General features: G+C 35.9%; 3 protein-coding genes across 3 annotated transcripts; all 3 read left to right on the forward strand.

The window, feature by feature from the left end:
• Positions 1 to 3,799: 3,799 nt before the first annotated feature.
• Positions 3,800 to 10,573, forward strand: LOC107982121. Its single transcript, XM_031925305.2, has 6 exons — positions 3,800 to 4,484; positions 5,141 to 7,556; positions 7,638 to 7,679; positions 7,766 to 7,807; positions 7,891 to 8,029; positions 8,696 to 10,573. The coding sequence occupies exons 3-6, from the start codon at positions 7,675 to 7,677 to the stop codon at positions 8,972 to 8,974; spliced, it is 465 nt and encodes a 154-aa protein (XP_031781165.1). The 5' UTR covers positions 3,800 to 4,484; positions 5,141 to 7,556; positions 7,638 to 7,674; the 3' UTR covers positions 8,975 to 10,573.
• A 9,666-nt stretch (positions 10,574 to 20,239) lies between these two features.
• Positions 20,240 to 21,907, forward strand: LOC116416522. Its single transcript, XM_031925306.2, has 3 exons — positions 20,240 to 20,616; positions 20,692 to 20,896; positions 20,990 to 21,907. The coding sequence occupies exons 1-3, from the start codon at positions 20,614 to 20,616 to the stop codon at positions 21,373 to 21,375; spliced, it is 594 nt and encodes a 197-aa protein (XP_031781166.1). The 5' UTR covers positions 20,240 to 20,613; the 3' UTR covers positions 21,376 to 21,907.
• Positions 21,887 to 22,628, forward strand: LOC116416518 (zinc finger BED domain-containing protein 1-like; the record flags this gene model as incomplete). Its single annotated transcript, XM_032601579.1, has 1 exon — positions 21,887 to 22,628. A coding segment is annotated over one exon (597 nt), but the record flags the coding sequence as incomplete, so codon positions are not given.
• Positions 22,629 to 23,497: the final 869 nt, after the last annotated feature.

Here is a 23,497-nt window from a genome sequence, read left to right on the forward strand (position 1 = left end):
AGAAGACCATGAAGCCATAGAATGTGGAAAAGTCAAAATATTAGTAGCGCAACACAAGACAAAATCTTTTCAAGCGAATATTCAATGTCAAGTCTGTGATGAAAAAGGCCACTCAGCTAAAAACTGTCCTCAAATAGGTAATAAACAGCAAAGTTTTAATAATTCAAATAGTAAATATCTAAATTTTAGTAACTCTAATAACTTTAGAAAATATAGCAACTATAACAATCAATATACTAATTTTCAAAATACAAATAATAGCCAAATAAAGTGTGATTATTGCGAAATGCGTGGTCACCCTGTATATAAGTGTAGAAAATTGAAGAATTTAGAAAATATTGCTAGAAGAGAGGAAAACTGTACATATTGTAACAAAAGCGGTCATAACATAAAAAATAGTACCGAAGTAAAATCATTGGAAATGCGTGCGAGCAAATTTTGCAGTCTCTGCAAAAATACAAACCATATGACAGAAGAATGTTTCCGATTACAAAACCAGCAGAGCGTAGGACCTTGCTAGACCGAGGGATCGAGAAGTTACAACACAAATCCACTCAGCAATACAGAAAACACGGTTAAAACAAATGTCATAACAGCATCTCAGAATCAGAACAGGGCAAATTATGAAGATCATGATCAGTAGGAGGTTCAATTGCTCGAGAAAAAAGAAATCAAACTAGAAATATATCATTTAAAATTAAATGATTTATTAGAATATGTTGAGATAATAAATCCCTATTCTAAAAATTTATGCAATTTACTTGTCGATAGTGGAGTACAAATAAATATAATAAAACAAAATCAAATTCCTATAGGAACACAACTGCTAGATAAAAAATATTATTATCTGGCATCACAAATAATTCTATAAAAACATTAGGTATAGTAGAACTACCGATAAATGGTAAAAACTTTAATTTTCACGTAGCTGGGAATTGAATTGTTAAGAAGAAGTAAATTACGTTTAGATGAAGGGTACTTAGAGGTCAATAATGTAAAATTAAAATTACTCTGAATATAATTTTAAAAGAAATTATTCGCGACAATGATGCATATAATATAGAACAACAAAATATTTAAATAGAAACGGATCATGAGAATAATATTGATAAAATCAGAATGCAACATGAAGAAAATCAAGAGATTTACGAAGAAAGTAGGACTAGCAAAATCAGTAATATAGAGAATGAGTTAAAACAAACTGAACAATCACATGAAAAACAGAATACTGAGATAAATGAGGCAGAACCATTACTAGAAAATTATAGTGTCACAGAAAACACATTTAATAATGATGTTTTCGCCATTTTAAACACAATATCGGAAATCCATGAAATAAATGACAAATCAGAATTACAAAGTTTACAACAAAAAAGGATAAATGAAAACAAGTCTAGGAACTTGGAAAATTTTTTGAAAAATGATGATAAAAATATAGAAAATTTTATACTTGACGTAAATACAGTATTACAAGAGCAAGTAACGCCTGAAGAAGCGCCAACCCAAACCAAAAGGCTGAATTATAAGGAAATATTAACTATTATGAAGGAAAATAATGTAAAAATATCTAAAGCAGATAAAAAAATAATTTTTGAAGAAAAAAAATATCAATACGTTTCAATAGACATCGATTATATACCAGCAGGGGCTCAAGTAGTAGAAGAACTTAATATTGATGAGAAATTAATTCTAAATATAGAAACTAAAATTTTAAATAAAAACCAAGAAAATAAAACCAGAAAACCGAGACGGAAGGAAATTTTGCGAAAGAAATTGCAATTAAAAAACGGAGGTAAAAGAAACGACGAAAGAATCGAGCGAATGATAAACCAATATCCGGATGTTTGTGGATAGAGGGCGACAAATTAGGTACATGTAACGTAGAACAACATGAAATCAACTTAACTTCTGACAAGCCAGTATACGTAAAGCAGTATCCATTAGCACACAAATCTAAGGCATTAGCTTTAAAAGAAATGGGCAAATTACAAGAAACGAAAGCAATCAGAGAAAGAAAAAGTGCGTTCAATGCGCCAGCGTTAGTAGTCCCGAAGAAGGAGCTAATCCCAGGAGAGAAAAGATATAGATTGGTGATAGATTATAGATCCCAGAAAACATCGCATGCTGAGCAATATCAGCGCAACCGTTGCTCGGCGCGTTTGCCGTCATATTGCCGTCATTTTGCGGTCAGCTTTTGTCAGGCGCACTGTAAGCAGGCAAATTGTCAGCACGCGTGCCGACAAATTGCGGGACATGTTGAAGTGACAATTTGCCTGCAATTTTTCAGTACACTGCGCTGTTTGTTTGCAATGCAACTTATCAAAAACAGCGATGAGGTTGCAATGCATTTTGTTGTTCAGAAATTAAGTAATTTTTTTAATACAATATCCCGTTTCGGAGCAAGGATGCAAAGCAGACGCCATCATATTTGGAGATGTGTCTTCTGCAGCAGTCTACGTTTACTCTAGCACCGCGCAGTAGTACAAATTGGAGCAGCAGTAGAAGTTTAAATAAACATATTTACAAGAGTTATAAAACGAAAACTATGTGTGTAGTGCAGTTATTAACTCTAGTGCAGTAGTTCTCATGAGTTTTGTGCAGTTCGGAGTCTTCAAAAACATAACCATGAGTATGTATACTTTGACCTAACCTCACAATCAATCTCAGTCATATTTAATCAAAATTAAAACAGAGATTGATTGTTAGGACATTGCATTTGAATTATTCTATAAAATTGTTTACTTCAAGTAATTTGTTTATTTAGCAGGGTCAGTACAAAGTTGTAGCAGTAATTGAACATCGGCCAACAAAGCCATGAACATGCGGTGGGAAGAGGCTGACCATAGGAAGCAGCTTTTTGGAAAAAATAAAATGTATGGTGCAGCAGACAAATATCTTGGTCTTCAAGAAAATGTTGGCTTACATTCCTGCAATCATGTGAAAACTTCCTCTTTGGGTATCGATTTTTCTACATTGTCTAAGTAATGTAGAGTTTTACATGAGTGCCATTGCGTCCCCCTTACTTAGGATGCTGATTTTACATAGTTTGAGAAACAAAAAGAAGAAGAAAATCAATGTCGTCATTTATACTGACACTCATTATCACTTCTCAGCTGAAGATGAAGAAGATGAACAAGTTTGATGAACATTCAAACGACGACCAGCAGCCTCAATTAGATAAGTAACTTTTAATTTATGCTGCGACATTTCTATATTGTAATTGATGTAGATATTCAGAAAGTTATCGTATTTAGCTTTTGCATGAAATATTCGAAAGAGTTAATAGTGTAAAAAGACAAAGTGCGATAATTTTGTGGACATGAAAATAGTTTCGTTAGATTTTGTTACACAGCTGATATATTTGAAATTGTGTTTTCTAGAGGGAAATCAATTAAACTACGTTGGATCACCTTCATGTAGTCACTGGAAAAGCAGAAGTTATCATCGAGGGTAGCAACAGCATAGAAGGCCACTTATGATTTGAACGAGATGAAGAAGCAGTGTATGTCAAAACTTTTACTGGATAAGTATTATTTGAAAATTATTGATAGGTAACGAGTAACCAGCTGCTATACTTTCGTATATCCATTCTACTAGAATGTATGAATATTGCAGTCACAAGTTAACTGCATTGTGTTTGCTATTATCTATAAAACAATCTTACTCGCAATATGTACAATCAAGTAATATTTTTTATAGAAATAAGCAGAGGTTATTAGTTAGCTGGTAATACATGTATTTCTACATTCTAAGATATTTTTATATCCACTAGGTTATAATATTTAATATTAGAATTTTTCCAAAAGTTTTTTATTATCATTTTGAATTTAAGAGATTCAAAATTCGCGCCGCTGGACATGCGCCGCATGCGCGCGACTGCGCCGTATGCGCGCGATTTTCTTATGTTTTATCTCCTGTTTAAATTAGCGAGAATTGTCGTTCATTCTTGCTTTAGCGACTTGTGCGTGAAGAGCTAAGAAATTTTCTCGAGCGACAATTATTGATCATCAATAATTATCTATCTTGCATTGCAATCTTGTTTGTTCAATTGTCAAGTGTAGTAAGTGTAATATTATGTTTTAACAAAAATACCAATTTGTAATAAACAAACTTGCTCCTCAGAATCCAATCGTTGATAAGTCGAGAGGCAATTCCTGGAAAAGCTGTACACCGCGCCCACCTCGCCTGCGTACATCTGCGGCTAGAAGGAGGCTGTCCAGGCGGCTGTACAGGAAAGCCCAGCCTTATCAGCTGCGAGTGAAAAGCTGACAGTTCATCAGTCTCCAGCAACATCAACTGGAAGACTCTCAACATTTCCTTTTTATTTGCCACAGATTCCCATCGTATAAATTTACAGTTTTTGTTTACAATATATTTGTAGTTGCAGGTTCACAAACGGAGAGCAGATTTAAGAAACTGACCATCCATCGCACTTTCCAATAACATCATCTTGGAGGACTCTCAACTGGATTGCTATCTAGCAGGTATGTGTTGAACAAAATTTGTTAAGTCAAGTTTGCTGAGACAAATAGCTTTGTAATGTTTTTTATAGTAACTATACAATTTTAGAGACCTCAAACTAAAAAAGAAAATTAATTTCACTGGTCATGCTGTTGCTGTTCAATTTGCTCGACATGCTGTTTCAATTCTTTTTTGGATAGAGGTCTCTAAAATTGTACAGTTATTATAAAAAGTATTGCAAAACTATCTGTCGATGCAGATATCATTTAACTCTATCCTGTAGCACTGTTTACCTATATAGCCAGACGCGCATACCAGTTTGCGGGTGTGTCTTTACAGGTAAAGTATGACACAGAGTAGAGTTAAATAAAATCTGCTACGGTAGATAGTTTTGTAATAGGTTTTATAATAACTGTAAAATTTTAGAGACCTCAATCTAAAAAAGAAAATTAATTTCACTAGTCAAGAACCTTTCAGAATGCATACATTGACATGCTTTTTCAATTTTTTTTCGATTTAAATTAAAATTAATAATAAGAAATTAAATGATGCTATTATTTTTTACTGTTTTTTGAATTATTGAATCATGCAATAACTTTGTCTTTTACTTTATAAATTCTTTTCTTATATTGTTAGCCTTTCTTATAGTCATAAACTGAATAAACTTTATATTTTTTAGGTGTATTAACAAAATCATCGCACGGACGGAGGTTCATCAGAAGGTTGGAGAGCTTCGGTGCCTTTTAAGGGTTCAAGGTTATTGTAAAAAAACCTTTTCTATACTTTTTATTTGATATATAGATAAGTACTTGTATTTTTTTTATACTTAGACTACTATAGCATAGATATGTATAAATTAAAGTCCATGCAGAGTAGTCGTAAGTCTTTAGACGAGTGTAGTTTCGATCACAGGGCTCGTATGAAGAGGTTGTATGATAGGGCTCGTCACGACAATTCTCAAAGTACTAGTGGTAGAATTAGAGAAGATATTGCAGCTGAAAGCGATCGCATTTCCAATGCTAGTAACAGTTTAGATGACCGTATGATTGGTGATGAGGATATCACGGATGATTTTGCTAATGATATGATCCATTCTGACCGTGCCTCTTCCATCGAAACGCTTAATTCATCGATTAGCGATGATGATCGCAGTTCAGTTTGTAGTGAACCTCATGAAAACTTGGAGGATTTCGAGAATAGGCTAGCTGTAGCTTTTACCGATTGCAATATGTCTCATAAACAAATCAATGAGGTATTGCACGTTCTGGGAACACATCGTTGTTTCGCAAATCTACATAGGGACGCTCGTACAATTTTAAAAACTCCTATCATGGCTCATCCTCCAGAAGAAATAGCCGGGGGGGATAGATAAGAATACTTACATTTAGGTGTTGCAAAAGTTTTAATTAAAATTGTTTCATCTACTCCTATACATGAGGTTCCTGATGTTCTAGAAATAGATATTAGTACTGATGAAGCAAGTTTAGATAAACAAAGCAAAATCTTGATGTGGCCTATACAGGTGCGTATAGCTAACATTTTCAAGAGTGCTCCAGAAATTGTAGGTATTTTCAAAGGTTCGAAAAAACCAACGAGTGCTCGCGTTTTTTTGGAAAAAACAGTCCAGGAATTATTCCAGATTCTTCAAGAGGGAATCTATGTTAGGATTTTAGTTAGTCCTTGGTGCTCTCAGGAAAATGTTGATTTTGCAGAACAGTGCATTCAAATATTTGTTGGTCATGCTTCACAAATATACGGTATCGAATTTCTTTCCTATAATACGCATGCTCTATTACATCTTCCTGATGATGTAAGATCTTTTGGACCACTTGATGGTTATTCAGCTTTTCCTTTTGAGAACAATATGACTTATTGTAGAAAATTATGTCGGAAGCCAGGTCAACATCTTCAACAAATTGCAAATAGGAGATCAGAACATTGTCAAGTCAATCGTCATGAGAGGATAAATACAAATAGTTTGAAATTCGTTGGAAGGCATTTTAATGGTCCAGAGCCGTTGATCGATTGTAGCTATACTCAGTACAGGAAGATCATTAAAGGGCCACTTCAAATATCATTTCATCAACATGATAATACGGTTATTTTAGAAAACAGATCAATTTGTATTGTGCAAAATGTTATTAAAATGGAAAATGATGATTGTTACTTATTAGTAAAGCCTTTTGAAGTAATCGAAAATTTTTTTGAGAGTCCTCGTGCTTCTACATCAATTGGTGTTACACTGTGTTCGCAGTTATCTTCTCAAATTTCTCTCGTTAAGCTTGATGAGGTGGTAGCTAAATGTTTTAGAATGCCATACTGGGCAGAACTTCCGGCAAAAGATGTAGTTCGTGATTTTCATATCGTAGTTAGTTTGTGGTCTTCGCATGAAACACTCGCTTAGTTTAATTTCTTTTAGTATTTATATCAATTTTTCTTATTTAATATTTTTTCAGATTACTAATATTATTAGTAGTAGTAAGATTATTGCAATCATTGTCTCTTAATTTTAACTGTATTAATTATTGTAATTTAATTACTTAGATGAGTCTCAACAAAAATCAAGGAGCACTGGATCCTCGCATTGCAGACCAAAATCTGATGCGGAAAATGGCTTCGCTGAAATCTTTTTCCACCAGCAGCTCAAGGAAGCAGAGTGGAAATCAGCAGCTGCCTCCACGACCACTGCCTCGCTCTGATTCTAGGGCACACAAAACACCTGCACAAAAACCCGACAACCATCCATACACAGCAACTCAATCACAAACACCACCACAGAAGACACCTACAACATACAACCGAACACCGCATACAGTCACGAAACAATCACTAAATTATCTACAAACACACAAGCAACAGCTACCAAACGTTGCACAAACACAGAACGTACAACGCACACAAACAACATTACAAGAACTCTCGACACAGACACACAATCCATCACACGTACAGCAATTTCATCGTCGTTTTGTTTCAGATGTAGTTGGTGCAGTAGATGGTTCTGAATTTATTCCGACAAGAAAATCATCCCTTCCACTTGCTTCATGACCATCAGTATCTTCAGCTTCAGCCCAGCTTGCAGCTCCAGAGAAAAAGTAAATTATCTTGCTCCATTTTATCTATAATTTTCGTGCATTCCTTGTATTCTAAATTACTAATCCATTTCTTCCACATAGCTTAATCTACGACGCGCTTCTCAGAATTGAGGAAAAAATGACGTATGTGTTATTTTTACTGTAAATTATGATAATTACTTGTATTTTAATTTGAATTTCCTATTAACTGTTTCTTTATTAATTTATAGGTTGTTCGATACAAGGCTACAAAACCTCGAAGAACTTGCAACGTAAGTAATTCTTTTTTAAAAGTATTTAAAATGAGTAGTACTTGGTATTTTAAATGGTATTAACCTAATATTTCATTTTACAGCAAAATCTATACAACGACGAAACGAGAGACGAAGAAGAAGAGCATGGTTAGAAAAGATCGTCCGGCATTTCTTCCGTTCTCGACAAAAGAAGATCTTCTTCTCTTCGATGATGCGTCGGAAGACGACTACAATGCTTTTGTAAGTCATTTTATTGATTATAATAATTTAGATAGTTTTGCAATACTTTTTATAATAACTGTACAATTTTAGAGACCTCTATCCAAAAAAGAATTGAAAAAGCCTGTCAATGTATGAATTCTAAAAGGTTCTTGACTAGTGAAATTAATTTTCTTTTATAGATTGAGGTCTCTAAAATTTTACAGTTATTATAAAACCTATTACAAAACTATCTACCGTAGCAGATTTCATTTAACTCTACTCTGTGTCATACTTTACCTGCAAAGACATACCCGCCAAGTGGTACTGCGCGTCTGGCTATATAGGTAAACAGTGACCCAGGGTAGAGTTAAATGAAATCTGCTTCGACAGAAAGTTTAGCAATACTTTTTATAATAACTGTACAATTTTAAAGACCTCTATCCAAAAAAGAATTGAAAAAACCTGTCAATGTATGAATTCTAAAAGGTTCTTGACTAGTGAAATTAATTTTCTTTTTTAGATAGAGGTAAGTAAAATTGTACAGATAGTATACAAAGTATTGGCAAACTATCTGCCACAGCAGATTTCATTTACCTCTACTCTGTGTGGCTGTTTACCTGTGCAGCCAGGTCTTTTTTGTTGTATTTTATATATATATATATATATATATATATATATATTTTAATTTTAAATTATATTTTACAGGTGGACTATCTAAGTTATCTGGGAGGAGGCAATACGTCAGCTGCAGCTTCCACGTATTTTAGAAAATGCATCAAGATGACAGAAGATCTTTTTTCCAATCTCACCTGGACTGGATCGAAAAAACAAAAACTCATTTCGAGCGTGCGGGAGGGAATGGCTATTCCCTCCCGCACGCTCGAAATGAGCAGCTTGCCATTCACTTTAGAGGCATGGAAACGGGTCTTTTTCATGCACGTGTTAAGAAAAAAATTTTACATCAAAGAAAATCGAATGGGTTGAGTTGTTCGCATAGTTTCATTATAACACGAGCGTTCATGCGAGCCATAAGTTCACACCACATGAACTAGTTTTTGGTTATCCAGCTAGAGTTCCATCTAGCGAAACATTAAAAAAATCAGAGTAATTGCCAACGTTTAATGGATATTTAGAAAATCTTGTATTAAAAATGCAAGAGATGGCAAAATTAGCTCGAGAAAATTTGATAGATTCAAAATTAAAATCAGAAGCATATTATGATCGATTTATAAATCCAATCGACTTAAAAATTGGTGAAAAGGTCTGGTTAATAAAAGAACCAAAACCAGGAAAATTGGAGAAAAACCATAATTTGGGTCAATATGAGATCCTGAGAGTACATGAAAATAGTAATGTAACTATTAATTACAATGGAAAACCAAAAACAGTTCATACAAATAAATTAAGTCGTTGCCATATTTTATACTAAAATATTTCTCTTTCTAGGAATATGGACAACATGATTATTCAAATGATTATAATTTTTACGCTTTTTCGAAACAGTCACGCTATAATAGGATACGACTGCGGCACAACAACACCAAACATAACAACATTCTCTCTACTGGACTCACGAGAATGCGACTTCCACAATACACAAGTAAATTCAACAAGCGTCAACATCGAGCTGATAGAAGTCGCTGAATTCCGAGAAGTCACGGTAATACAATGTAAAATAGAAATCCACCGAACAGTATAAGCTGTGGAATCTTCGGACATCTTATTCCTACAGAAAATGGAGAGCAGGAATATATTTATGAAGTAAGTCATGAACAATATAAACTTATTCATGATACAGGAATTTTTAAGTATGATAATATTCACACAATAGCAAATTAGAAGGTAAATTGAACAATTACAAAAGGAATAGATTTTGCTGGAAGTGCAGAGGGCAACTCTTGCTCAGGTGCATCTTACGCTGATAGTTTTGGATCCTAAGGTATTTGATCATGGCTTAATTAAAATAACGTTAATTCAAAATAGTATTAAGGTTAGTTTAAAAAATGATAAATTAAGATTAAGCTCAGGAACGGTGTGTAAATTTTCTGAAAAACATTGTATAGATATGGAAGGAGGACACATGTTTTGGGAAGTTTTACCGCAAGGGGAATGTTTTAGAAACTCTTTTGATATTCTTTTCAAAGGGATAGCAACAAAATATTTTAGCGATACTAATCATGAAATTTTTTGCGCACTAAATTAAAATGAAGTAACGTTCGCTTTAGCTATTAAGGATAACAGAACATCCAAAATTACTAATCATAGAAAAGAGTAGTTATTTAAATGCGTATTATTTCCAAAGCGATAAAATTAGTAATATAAATAGCGTAAACTTAGATTTATTTACATATGTTAATTCGAAATTTGTATATGTAGAAAAGCATTCAGGGAAGCAGCTAAATAATTTATATTTTAATTTAATAACGGAAAAATGTGAAATTGAAAGAAAGGTAATCCAAAATTCCTTAGCCATAGCCTCTCTTTCCCCGGATGAATTTGCCTATAGTATTATGAAAAAACCTGGATACATAGCAAGAATTGCAGGAGAAGTGGTACATTTAATAAAATGTGTACCAAAAACAGTACAAATTTTGCATCTAAAGGAATGCTACAATCATTTGCCAGTTTTATCAGGAAATGAAACCTGGTTCTTAACGCCAAAAATGCATATTCTGGTGAAGAAGAGAGTTCAAGTAAATTGTAACTCAATAGTACCTACATACTTTCGGAGGAATAGATAAAATTCACACCAAACACGAAGATTGGATGGATATTTGAGTCTGTCGAAACACTGGCAACAAGTGGAATATATTCTCAAGAAGAGTTGGACCAATTACAACAGCAATTAATGTTTCCAATAGAGAAGGCATCACTTTTAAATGTGATTGCCAGAGAAATGGCAGGAGAGAAAACATCTTAAAACATATTTTCGGAAAATACAATAAGAAATTTATTGAAAAACTGATCACATGTGGGTCATTTTCATCTGTTTATCATGATACTTTATCATAATCCTGCATATTGGAAAACTGATCATCGATACCATTATTAGAGGCTACACGTTACACACGATATTTGAATGGTCAATACATCTATGTGGAGCCATTTTCAACTCAGTAACGCATTTATTGACAACACTGGAAAATACAAGCAGCATAAAAGAGCAGATTCATATGAATAAAAAGAAGAACAGAGTTTATGAAGAGACAGAATTACAAGAAATAAAGATTACCGCTCCATTATCCGCCCCAATGCCACCACCTATTCCTTCACGCCCACCACATGCAAATACCTATACAGGTAAAATCACAATAGCGAAAATTCAGACACAATCTAAGGCTAGTATATCTTTATTTTCATTAACACCGCTATAAAAGAAATCTATTATATAAAACCCCTATAATGTTATTCTACGTATAGAACAACACAGGTATACAAAATTTATATTTTTTATGAAAATTGTTAGTTTATAGATATTTGAGACTAATGTTAAAACTCCGATCATATTATTCTGCATATACGATGTATTGATGATTTTTAAATATGTAAATAAAATTCCAGCATATTTAGTAATTTAAATATAAAACAATAAAAATGAAAACATTTAATGATTTTAAACAATAATAATTAATAAAGGAAAACTATTCTTGAAATTTTCAAGTAAAGAAGTTGGAATTTTTAAGTGAAAAAAAAATTATTGTTAAAATATGTTAGAATTTTAAGGATCAAAATTATGTGTAAACCACTAGTTAATTTTAGTTTTCTGTAATATTACAATAAAGTTGCCATTGTACCAATGGGTAATCGGCTAATTGTGGGGGTGTGACGTCCTGAGACGTATTGCATTTAAGCAATATCAGCGGAATCGTTACGAAGCCGAAAACTGACGACTCAGATTAATAAGTAGATCAGCGAGGTTAATGAGTATCCCCTGTATACGCCGAGCGATCAGTTGTAATTATACACTCGATCTGGACTCTTGTACGACGCTCCTATCCGTCGACAAGAGTTATCCAGGCTAAGTCGCGATCCCGATACCTATAGAACTTTATCTTGAATAAATCGTGAAAGTCAATCAACTACAAGTGTTTTTCTATTGAATATATCCATCCTGTATAAGCATGACTACAGCACAGCAGCAGAGTTTCCAGCCCAAGCAGTTAAACCCAAGTAAGTAAAAATTCAATAATCAATTATAGGTCGGAATTGCGACTTAACAGTACATCTAATAGTTAATAGTATATTTAATTATAAAACGCCAAATAATTAAATATCATTACAGTTAATTTGTAAATCGCGAGCTAAGCGAGCGTTCCTTGCTAGTACCATGAACTTAAATTTATAGGCATTTAAGAAAGCACATTCATAATGTAATAAAATGATTTAAATCTTGTACAGCTTTAATAATATATACTAGCGCGATTTACTTCACTCCTAACGTCACTCGGTTAGAACTGTAACGAGCGGCCTCGAATTCGTATCGCGCGCGCTCGTTTGGTCGCGCGATGATGGCTCGGCAGCCGGGCGCGGTGTTGTCAAGTCATGCGGAGAAGCGCGCGCGAGAGGCCGCGCGCGAAGTCAGATAGAATCGGAATAGCGAATCGTTCAGACACGTGCGCGCAACCGAGACATTATACCCCGCGCAGAAGCATCTTCGAGGCGAGAGCACGAGACACCACGAGGCGAAGATCATCCTCAGCAATCACACGGACGTGAGATCTCGCAGCACTAGCATCCAGCCTACCAGGAAGCCGTGCAAACTGGCTAGAAGGGACGCCTTCTCGCCACCAGCCGTCAAACGACCGCCTTCGACTTCGCACACCGGAACTTGTGACACTCCGCGCACTACGACCCCGTAAGTCTATTGACTCTTACCGAATTATTACCGACGCGAACTACAGACGCCAAAGCCGAGGTTCGTCCACCGAACGCTCGGCTCGACTATCGCAATCAGTCCTCTCGCGCGCCGCGCATAATTTATTGTAACATATCAAGTGACTTTAATATACTACGTTTCATTACGACAAACGGTATTCGCATTGTCAATCTCAAGCACGTCTTTCCTATACTCCGTCCACGAACTCGGCAGGGTTAGACCGGGGCGACTTCCCGACCGCCGTGCACAATTCCTGTTGCCCCGTTACAAACTGGCGCCTTAACGTTTCAGGCAACGAGCGAGAGAATAGGTGTAGGCCGGTTCGGGATAAAATAAAGTCGAGTTGACGAAAAAAAAAAATTTTGGCTTGCCTCGCGGACGGAAAAATTGTGTCGCGGAAATTTGAATTCAAAGCGAGCGTAGCAACAACACACGCAACGAACCGCGTCGAGAGGACAGCGGCGAGCGAGCGGCGTAAACGTAAACAGCGTTTGTTTACATCGCGCGCAGCCGGAGCAAATGTTGGCTCGGGGGAAGTGTACAGCGAGTGCGAGTGTGGTAGACTCGCGAGTTAGACTCTCTCGGCGAGGCGGTGATAGCGTTAAGCCCAGTGGCAGGCTAGTCCAATTTTCGGACGAAAACAAAGAATTCGTTTTCGTTGCGCGGCTATTGGGAGCCAGCGCGGTAGAGCGACATCGCCGAGAGTTCCTACACGCGAGTCAGGCTCGAACTGCCGGCAGAGAGGCAGTATAGAGGAACGCGCGGCGATACCGTGTCAACGGTATAGCCAACGGTTAGAGGTCAAACTGGCTGCTCGGAGTAGCGAGCTTAGAGGAAAATTTTGAATCCGCCTGCCGAGCGAGCGAGATACTCGCGCTCACGATACTGCAGGATCCAGATTTTCGCGTCTCCTAATTTTAACTAACACTGTACAAACCCTGTAAAATAGAGACAGGAGTGGCAGTGTCCCTGGTAGGACGATCGATACGAATCGGTCGCGTGTTTTTTTTTGAGTTGACAAAATAACTTAGCATTATTTTATTTTTTTTTATTGCACGATTATTATTTTATTTTTTTTTTGCTGTATTCTTTTTCGTTTTTTTTTTTATTATTTTTGCATTTTTTGACCGGAGACACCAACGAAAGCGGAAAATTAGATAGGGCTTGCGAGAAGCGAATTCACGCGCTCAAAAAAAAAAAAAAGAAACAAACCAGATGATGTGCGACGAGAAAGAAGAACAGGTGGGACGATGGGTACTGAATCTCACCAACAACGAGATGAAGAAGGCTTTGTCGAGCCTACGCCTTAAACAAGATGGAAGCTACGAGGACAGGGTGATGCGCCTACAGAAATGGCTGATAGGGGAGTACAAGCCAGCCTATTCCGAAGCCTCCTTAGAACCAAACCCAGGCAAAGTAAAAGAAGAACGCGTGGAGGCGCGCCAGAGTTTCATCGAGACATCGGGGGGGGGGGGGAATCGATAGGTTTTTAAATAGGCTTGAGTCAAACATGGCCCTAGCACAGATGACGGGAGCGGAAAGAATGGCAGCGTTACAGTTCGTATACACAGGAGTATCTGCAGAGTGTTATGAAAACAATAAAGAAGACTGGAGAAATTAGGAAGAGTTCCACAAGGAGGCGACAAGATGGTACGGCCCGAACAGGCGCTTCCAGCAGCGCCTGGCTTCAGACGCAGAGAAGAGGTATCAGAGCGCGCACGAGCCCGTGCGCGACTTCATCACGTGCCTCGGAGGCATGATAAAGGAGATAAATCCCCAACCGAGCCTAGAGAGGCAGTTAGATTTACTGCACAAGAATTTAAGGCTAGAAATACAAAGGCTGACTCCCAGAATGGACTGCTACGACTGGAACAGTTTTCGTGGAATAGCCGAAGAGGCAGAAACCATACTGGCGAGCGGACAAGAATACCGCGCGCTGCCACCGTCAGAAAAAACCCTACTGGCGTCACTGGCATACGTCTCGCCGACAAAGCGAAAACAACCTACCACCGCAGCTGTGAAGGTAGCAACCGTCGAGATGCCAAACGCAAACGACAGCAATGCGCAAATGGCTGAATTGTTTGCAAAAATGCTAGACGAAAGAATCGAGAAGTTTAAAAAGAAGATTCGAGCAGATGACGCACGCAAGAAGAAAGAAGAAGACAATAAGCGCGAAAACCAGCACAAAAGCAGACAAGCAGGAACACCTAAGGGCGAGACGGTCTGCTACAGGTGCAAAAAGATCGGGAATTTCAAGAGAGATTGCCCGGAGGAAAAAGGAGAAGCGAGCGCGTAAAAGCGGTCGACGCGCGCTCGCGTAACTCCAAGGAGACCGTGGATGCAGGGAAGGCGAATAGGAGCGCGAGTCCTATGGTCACCGACGCGGAGAGTCAGTCACTCTGCGCGCGCAAAACTTCAAGAGCAACGAAGGGGAGTGCACGCACCGGAGAGGCAGACGCTACTGATCAGCGTCTGGCGAGCAGTAGCTCGCCTGAGAAGGCACGAATCGACGCGAGCAGAGTGTTGGACCCCGAACAGGGGGGAAAAGCGCAACAGGCTTCGAGAGCGCGCAGAAGTCCGCCGCCTCTCATCGTTGTCGGCAGGCAAAACCGACGGAAGAGATGAGGCGGGCCAACATAGCGACGAGCGAACGGAGCCCGGAAGAATCGAAATAAACTCGGACGAGTTGATAGAAGCGATTCTGGAGTCACGCGGGAGACAACGAAAATCTCCCGTGCGACGAGGATAATCCCCAGGAAAAACGCTAGTGGATGCAGGCAAAAATCGGTTGTTTCCGATTCAGAGCCCTATATAATAACGGCGCATCACGAGTATGCATGGGGCTCATAGGACTGCAACTCGCGAGTGCGCTAAGACGGCAGGTAATGTCAAATCAAGGCCGCAGCGCTAAGCTTGCCGACGGCAGCTACACGAAGATCGTAGGCTACGTCTGACTACCCTTTGAAGTCGGCAGTCAAGAGCCGGCCATCTAAAAACGGTCGTGATAAGGTTTAAGCCGGTTCTCCTTTGATATCGATTCGATATTTATCGAAGAGTCGATATCCGGCTCGGCAGAAGTCCTAATTGGGTATGCATGCGTGGGCGTGCAATCAAATAGGTAAATTTTGCGAACTACGGTCGTGATCTGGTACAAGTTTGAAAATTTACATAAACATTCCTTGAAACAAGGAAACTCGGAAAAAATTGGCAGAAGTGTAGGTTGGGGACAAAATAGCGGCAGAGGTGCCCTAAGTTGCAAAATATTTATGCAAAGTGACGTCATAAGGTTTAATTCTGCCATTTTGGCTATGGATTCCTTACATCATTATTAAGCTGTAAAAAAAAATGGCAGAAGTCTAGGTTGGGGACAAGTATAGAAAAAATTAACTTAGTTGCTGAATTTCGCGAATAAGCCGACTGGTATCATCTGCATTTCTTCTTATTTTTTATCGATTTCTAGTCCACCTCAATTTAATGCACTATGCAATTTTATAAAAGCATAGTTTGTAATTATATGAATTTGAAAAAATTATTGAAAAACCGTAGGCGAAAGACAAAATGGCGGCGGACGCGCTGAATAATTTTGCAAAAGTGCGCAAACGACGTCCTGGTGTAATATAAACATCTGGTGCTATTGTATTTATCATTTGTATTGATAATAGCATAACAACAACAACAATTATTGTTATTATACTTATTATGACAATAATATTGATAATAATGTATAATCGTTCTAGTATCTGTATCTACTGCACGTATAGTTTGTCTATCATAAATATGCGTATATAAATTTCACAATTATGCAAATAAATAAAATATAAATAAAATAATTTTAACAATTTAAAAAATATATTAATTACGAAACATGCTTCTACGCATCAGTACAGGACCGTGCATAAGTAATATTAGATTATAAAATATTAAATTAAATGGCATCTTATTAATTCGTTTGTTTGTTTACTTACTTAAATTTGGACGTTGCAATTTGTACATAAGTATAAAAAGTAAGTATTTATAAACATTAAATATTATTTGATTGCTTATTATTTGAGTTTGTCTTCCAAGCAACATAATTATATATTTATTTATCTATTTATTATATAAAATATTGTATATTATAAATTATTTTTTGACACTCTGTGTGCGAAATTCGATTTTTCATAGCTGCTTAGCGTGTGCGAAATGCCTGATTTTCACACTAGTGCGCAAAATACAGATTTCGCACACTACGTGCGCGAAATTCTGAATTTCACGCACAGCGTGTGCGAAACTTTGAATTTCGTGCACGCTCAACTGCTAAGAACGTAGATTCGCACACTCGAGTCAAAAAATAGTATACGATACTCGTGCGCGAAATAGGTGATCATCACACTCGCTTTTTTGTCACCCTCGCTACGCTCCGACGAAAATCACCTATTTCACTAGCATCGTAATATACTATTGATTTACTCAGTTATTTCTTCTTGATTATATTCTAATTCTTCGTCACTTTCGTAATGAATGTTTTCGTTTTCCTCTGTAAAATAAATATGTTTAGTGAGATGAATACACTTCGTTTTATAGTTTAATATAATTTTATTAAAATTTGTTTACCTTCAGAATCTTCTTTGTCCAATATTATATCTCTAACAGTATTCGGTTGCAGTTCTCAGTTGCAGTGCCGCATGCAATGAAGAACAGTATCTCTACATGCTCATCTTAATAATTTAACGTATTATAGTAATAATTGGACTTACATTTGCAAAATACAATTTTAAAAGGTAAGACCGTCACATTTATTTGTCTATTTTAAATTTTTTCCTTGTCATACATTTCTAAATAAATATATAGATAAGAAATTTTTGTATGTATATTGTTAAAAAGGTAGAAGTAATTTAAATGTATAGTTTTATTTAAATTTTTAATAATTTTTATCCATCATTTCTCTGAAACTGTATATAATATTAACTTTACCTAATTATAATCCCAGTAAGCTAATCTATGTTTAGAACTTTTTTAATTTTATACTTACTTTTCTATGTATTTAGGTGCACAACAATAGAAGAGGTGACTTTGTTTATGTCTGCGGCAAATATTCTGAAGACGAAAAATATTAATCAGATAGACAAAAAAAGCAATGGGAATGTTTCGTCTAATCGCGGGGAAATCGGGCCTCTGTAAGAAGGCCAAAATACAAGGTAGATATTTTTTCATTTCACTGTTACGTATTTATTCCGTATTTTACAAAAAATATGTAAAATTTCACTTTTTGTATGTTACACAAAATTTTTATCATATATATACAAATATACTTACACTATATTTGTGCACTATACAATATTTCGTAAACTTCGAAACTACAGTGCGGATTTTTAATTTACCTAAAATTTTCAACAGTACACGACGTACAAAACATTGAGGAAAATAATTTAAAAATTTGCAAGCGTAATACAGCCTTTACGTAAGTTATATTATAATTAAAATGTTATATATATATATATATATATATATATATATATATATATATATATATATATATATACACACGGTAGGTAGTATCACTCTCCACTCCCACCGACGATAGCTGACGAGGTGACGAGTCAAACGAGGGACGACTGTGACCGTGTACGAGTGATGATAAGGATGTCGGATACGTCCAGTAGAAACCGCGTAAGTATAAGGGTAAGAGAGCAGTTCGTAAGCGCGCCTGAGGATAAGAGAGTTTTATGCACGTGCTCGATTTTTGTGAAGGAAACGCTATACCAGATACCTCTGGAAACTCTTCTTGTGCGGTCGAACGTCGAACACATCTGACATCTTATTCTGTTCGTGACTCGTATTCGTGTTAGGCTTGCCAAAGCGTACTGTAAGAATCATTGGCTTGATGATTCTTTGTTCTATAGAGTTCTTCTAGAATATTCATCTTCATATAAAATATTCCCCACAGTACAGAACGTGGTAGAGATTCAGAAGCAACAGCAAGCAATTTTACGACAGGCTCCTGTCCTGGCACGCGGCACGCACTCCTAGTCTCCCACGGCCTCGGCCTCCTGGACAGTCCATACGACGGCAACCCCGGAACGGCGATTTGTGTGAAGCCAAAGACATCGCGAGGGCGGCAAATTTTCTTTATCGAATCCGGCACCTCCTCGTGCAAGTCAGCGCAAATTGCAAAAACTTCTCTCATGTAAGAAAGCAAATGAGAGTCTTCTAGCAAGCAGCGGCTTGTTTTCGACAACAACTAACAAGGCAAATTCTTAGAAAAGCGCAAAGCACGCGCGTGCTAATCGCCCCGCTGGGCGTTGGCATCTTTTCATAGCCGTAAGCGCCAGCGGTGACCTCAAATTTCAACTCGAGCCAGGGACAAGCGGCACGATACCGCGAATCGGCACGTATACGTTGCGTGCAAATTCTCTTTACGCGACCGCTAGAATAGACTTGTAGTGTAGAGAAGTGTTTAGCGACTTCGGGGTTGTCGGGTCGGAATCTTTGTTCATATCGGCCACCGGCATTCAAACGTGTTGCGCAATTATAGAAGGTACAGAGGTTAATTATACTTTGTGAATAGAATATGAACAAAACTACTGAAAATAAGGCAAGTTGGCTATTTAGCAGGAAAGAACAGTTTCTTGGAAATTAATTTTTTTTTTTTTAAATAATGAAAATTATAGCTTAAAATCAGACTATCTCTTATACAATATACGTTTTACATTTTTTTTACATTTCATTTTTCAGAAACTACATGTTAATATCATTCTTCCGTTTTGGATTGCTCAGCTCAGAGTCTCAGTATATGGTACATATACTTGCACCACTTGCACCTTTTGATGTTATAAGGTAAGATATTTTTGTTTAGAAGTCTGAACTCTGAAATTCATACTATATACCATCTACAAATAATTGTAGTTTTTATCTTTGTCAATATCGAATATTTTGTTACAGATGAATAGTACTATTGCTAGTTTATTGAACTATTTAGATCATCAGAAAATTTTATTTACACAACTGAAAAATCGGTTACTCGTTGAAAATTACTATTGTACTGAAGACTTACGAGACATCACGTTAACCCTACAATCGAATAGAAAAACTTCAATATTAGCTTATTTTAGTAACACCAAAATAGATGATAAATGCGAAGTTCAAATTAAAGTAATAAATAATTTATCATTAAAAGTATTTTGAGTATTGCGTTCGATTTGATTCTACAATTGGATGTGTCCGATGTTAGCCTGGCAGATACAGTTTTAATTAATGGTAGTAGTAGTGACGAGGAATATTTGGAATAAAATAATTAAAATTAGTAAGTGCTAGACTTGAATACACTTTATCAAAAGAAAAAGTTAGTTATGTTTTTAACAACGAATATGATGTCTTGAATAATATTCTTTTTTTTTCAGCTTATTGAGTCAATTGTCGTCAGTTTTTGGGTTGAGGTTCACTGTAAATGTTACACTTCATTACACTCATTTCCTATTTTTTTATTTCCCATTTCCATATAACTAATTAGAACATACAAAATTAGTGTTATATTCATAGCTAATAATTTATCTTATTTTTTAGTGGCTCCAAAAAAAGTAGTGTATGGACGTACATGATGAAAGAGTCAGATAATACTATTACATGCAACTTATGTAATGCAGTCGTAAAGAATTCAGGTAACACATCAAATTAGCGGGCTCATCTACAGAAGCATCATCCTGATGTTAGATTAGAAATTGTCAAGGACTCCACTGCGAACAAATCAGGACAAACCCAAAAGCGTAAAATGGTTAGTAAAAATCATTTATTTATTTTTGTCCTGTATTAATAGCAGCGTATCTCAATTATAATTATCTTTGTATAGTTGACAGCAACATCGCCAAATCCGAATGAAAACGATTCTCTGAACAATTATCCAAAACAAGAAGATGAGACACATGATGGTACCGGTCCAAAATCAATAAAATTAAGTCAAAAAATAGAAGAAAAATTACCTGGATCAATAAAAAGTACTAATTCAAAACAATTCAAAGTAAATACTTTATTTGAGAATCAGCAATCATTCAATGGTGAATATAAAATAAATTAATATTCTTGTCAGAATTTCAAAATAGCTTTTGTGTATGATAATATATGTAAACATAAATTTGCATTGATTTTAGATGGAGATAAGGCTAACGGAATGCTCAATAGGATTTTTTTTATGATTGCGAAAGATCAAATGCCATATAGTTGTGTTGAGAAGATAGGCTTGCGTACACTTTTAAATTATGCAGCTCCACACTATAAGATACCCTGTCGAACAACAATCGCTCAAAAAATGGAGGCAAAATACGCATGTATATCGAATATTGTAAAGGAAGATCTATCAAAAGTAAAATACATTACTTTAACTGCAGATGCTTGGTCCGATACACTAAATAATGTAGGTTATTTAGGCGTAACCTGCCTTTTTATTCATAACTATGGACTTCAATCTATCAACATTGGCGTGACAGAATTGAACGATTACCATACATCAGAAAATCTAAAAAACTGGCTATTATAGATAGTCAAGGATTGGAAAATTAATATGGATTCCATTGTAGCAGTAGTGACCGACAATGCTGCTAATATAAAAAAGCCGTAAAAGAAGCGTTTGGAGAAGACAAATATTTGGATTGTTTGGTACACACCTTGAATTTAGTTCCATCTGCATTATTGGCATCGGGCCAACTCTAACCAAAGTCAAAGAGATTGTGCGATTTTTTAAACAATCCAATAATGCATCAGACAAGCTGCGTGAAGTCACTAAAGATAGATTAATTCAGAGTGTTGATACACGATGGAACTCTGATTACCACATGTTAGAAAGATTTATTGTGCTACCAGACAAAATTGTTCCTATATTGTTGCAATTGCCAAAATCACCTCCGATGCTTACAGCGGACGGAATACACATTGTTAAGGATTTAATAATCCGACTAAAGCCGTTTTACAATGCAACAAAAATCGTATGTGGAGAGAAATACGTAACAGGCCGTCAAGCTATTCCTATAATAAAAATATTAGAAAAATAATTAGAATCTAGCATCGTTACTACTGCTACAGGAATCCATTTTCAAACCAAACTGATAGAACAATTTAATAAACGTTTTGAAAACATTGAAAAAAAATCAATAATGGCTATGGCAACTTTACTAGATCCACGTTTTAAAAAATTATATTTCAAGAATAAGATAGCATGTGCAGATGCAATAAATAAGATTGCAAAACAGATTCATAATCTACGTGCACATTTATTAGAAGATAATCAGAATAAAAGTATCGAAGCTCCTGAAGATAAGTCTGATAATAACGATTTTTGGAGCTATCATCATCAGTTGTTTAAAGCTAATCGAAAGATGCAAAAAGAAAATCAAAATCAATCAGAGATGCCGGAAGAATTGAGATTTTATTTGAATGGACCGCTAATTTCAAAAGATAACGACCCTCTAGTTTTTTGGAAAATGTATCCTAATTCTTCTGATTCAATATTAGCTGATCTAGCCATTCATCATCTAATAATTATTGCAACTTCAGTCCCATCTGAACGACTATTTTCTACAGCTGGATTGATCATGACTTCAAATAGGAACCGTCTACTACCAGAACACTTTCAACAATTACTTTTTTAAATTTACTACCTTTAAAGTACTGGAAACTTTAATAGCTAATTTAATTAATCTTTCAATTAACGTTCCAAAGATAAAGAATGTAAATTAAAAATTACATTGTAAATTAGAATAGAAACAAGAACGTAAAATAATTTTTAATCAATGAAAATCAAACTGTGATTATAAATGACAATGTAAAAGTATTATTAGTATACCAGAATTTTGTAATGACAATAACTTATTTTAACAAAACTGTAAGTTTGTAAGAGAAATAAAGAAATCTTATAATGTATATTTCCTTTATTGGCAATAGAAAAGGGGGGTATTTAAAATTTAAATAAATGATTTATATTCATTTTATTTTAATTCATTAAAAAAGGATATCGATATTTATAAATATCGATATTTGCGTTCTGATACATCAGACAAATCGATGTTCGCTGTTCTGATATTATCGATACGTAATTATCGATATTTTATCAAATATCGACATCCCTAGTCTCTTGTATATCACTTGCGTGAATGCACTTACTGGGTACGATTGCGGACGGACATCACCTAATGTGATTTCATCACCAAAGATGAGCCAAATGTCACTAATATTAATATACATGCTGCAAAGTGTAGAACACGATCCAGTTTACATTCAACAATGCAGAGTCCTAGTTAAACGAACCATCCGCCGCTGTGATTGGCTGTCCTACAGCGCAGACGTTTTTGAGGGAACAGCAACTTTCTATCTTGCAATAACACGTGACACGTGTAAAGACCTGCATCGTCATGGTCAGTTTGAATATGAAAAAAACATTGTAAGAAACCTAATTGTTAATACTACAAATTTTCGGTCCGTCATTATAAGCGGAGACAAAAATAAAGATGGCACTTGTGAGGGCTCAACATTTACAATGAATGATTCGGTTTACAAAAAGGTAGTGGTTACTGATGAGTTAGAAATCAATTTTGCTGATCGTATAATTTCTGCCAATAGAATTAAAAAAGAAATTATCTTACCTTCCGGAACCCGTTGTCAATTGC

This window comes from Nasonia vitripennis, assembly GCF_009193385.2.
Source record: "Nasonia vitripennis strain AsymCx chromosome 2 unlocalized genomic scaffold, Nvit_psr_1.1 chr2_random0009, whole genome shotgun sequence".
Lineage (NCBI taxonomy): Eukaryota > Metazoa > Arthropoda > Insecta > Hymenoptera > Pteromalidae > Nasonia > Nasonia vitripennis.

What these genes read in the sequence shown, in the direction of transcription:
- LOC116416522 (XM_031925306.2), top strand. An exon ending in GAATCAGCAATCATTCAATG is followed by an intron (nt 20,897 to 20,989) that starts GTGAATATAAAA and finishes CATTGATTTTAG; the next exon opens with ATGGAGATAAGGCTAACGGA.
- LOC107982121 (XM_031925305.2), top strand. An exon ending in AACCTCGAAGAACTTGCAAC is followed by an intron (nt 7,808 to 7,890) that starts GTAAGTAATTCT and finishes TTCATTTTACAG; the next exon opens with CAAAATCTATACAACGACGA. An exon ending in AAGACGACTACAATGCTTTT is followed by an intron (nt 8,030 to 8,695) that starts GTAAGTCATTTT and finishes TATATTTTACAG; the next exon opens with GTGGACTATCTAAGTTATCT.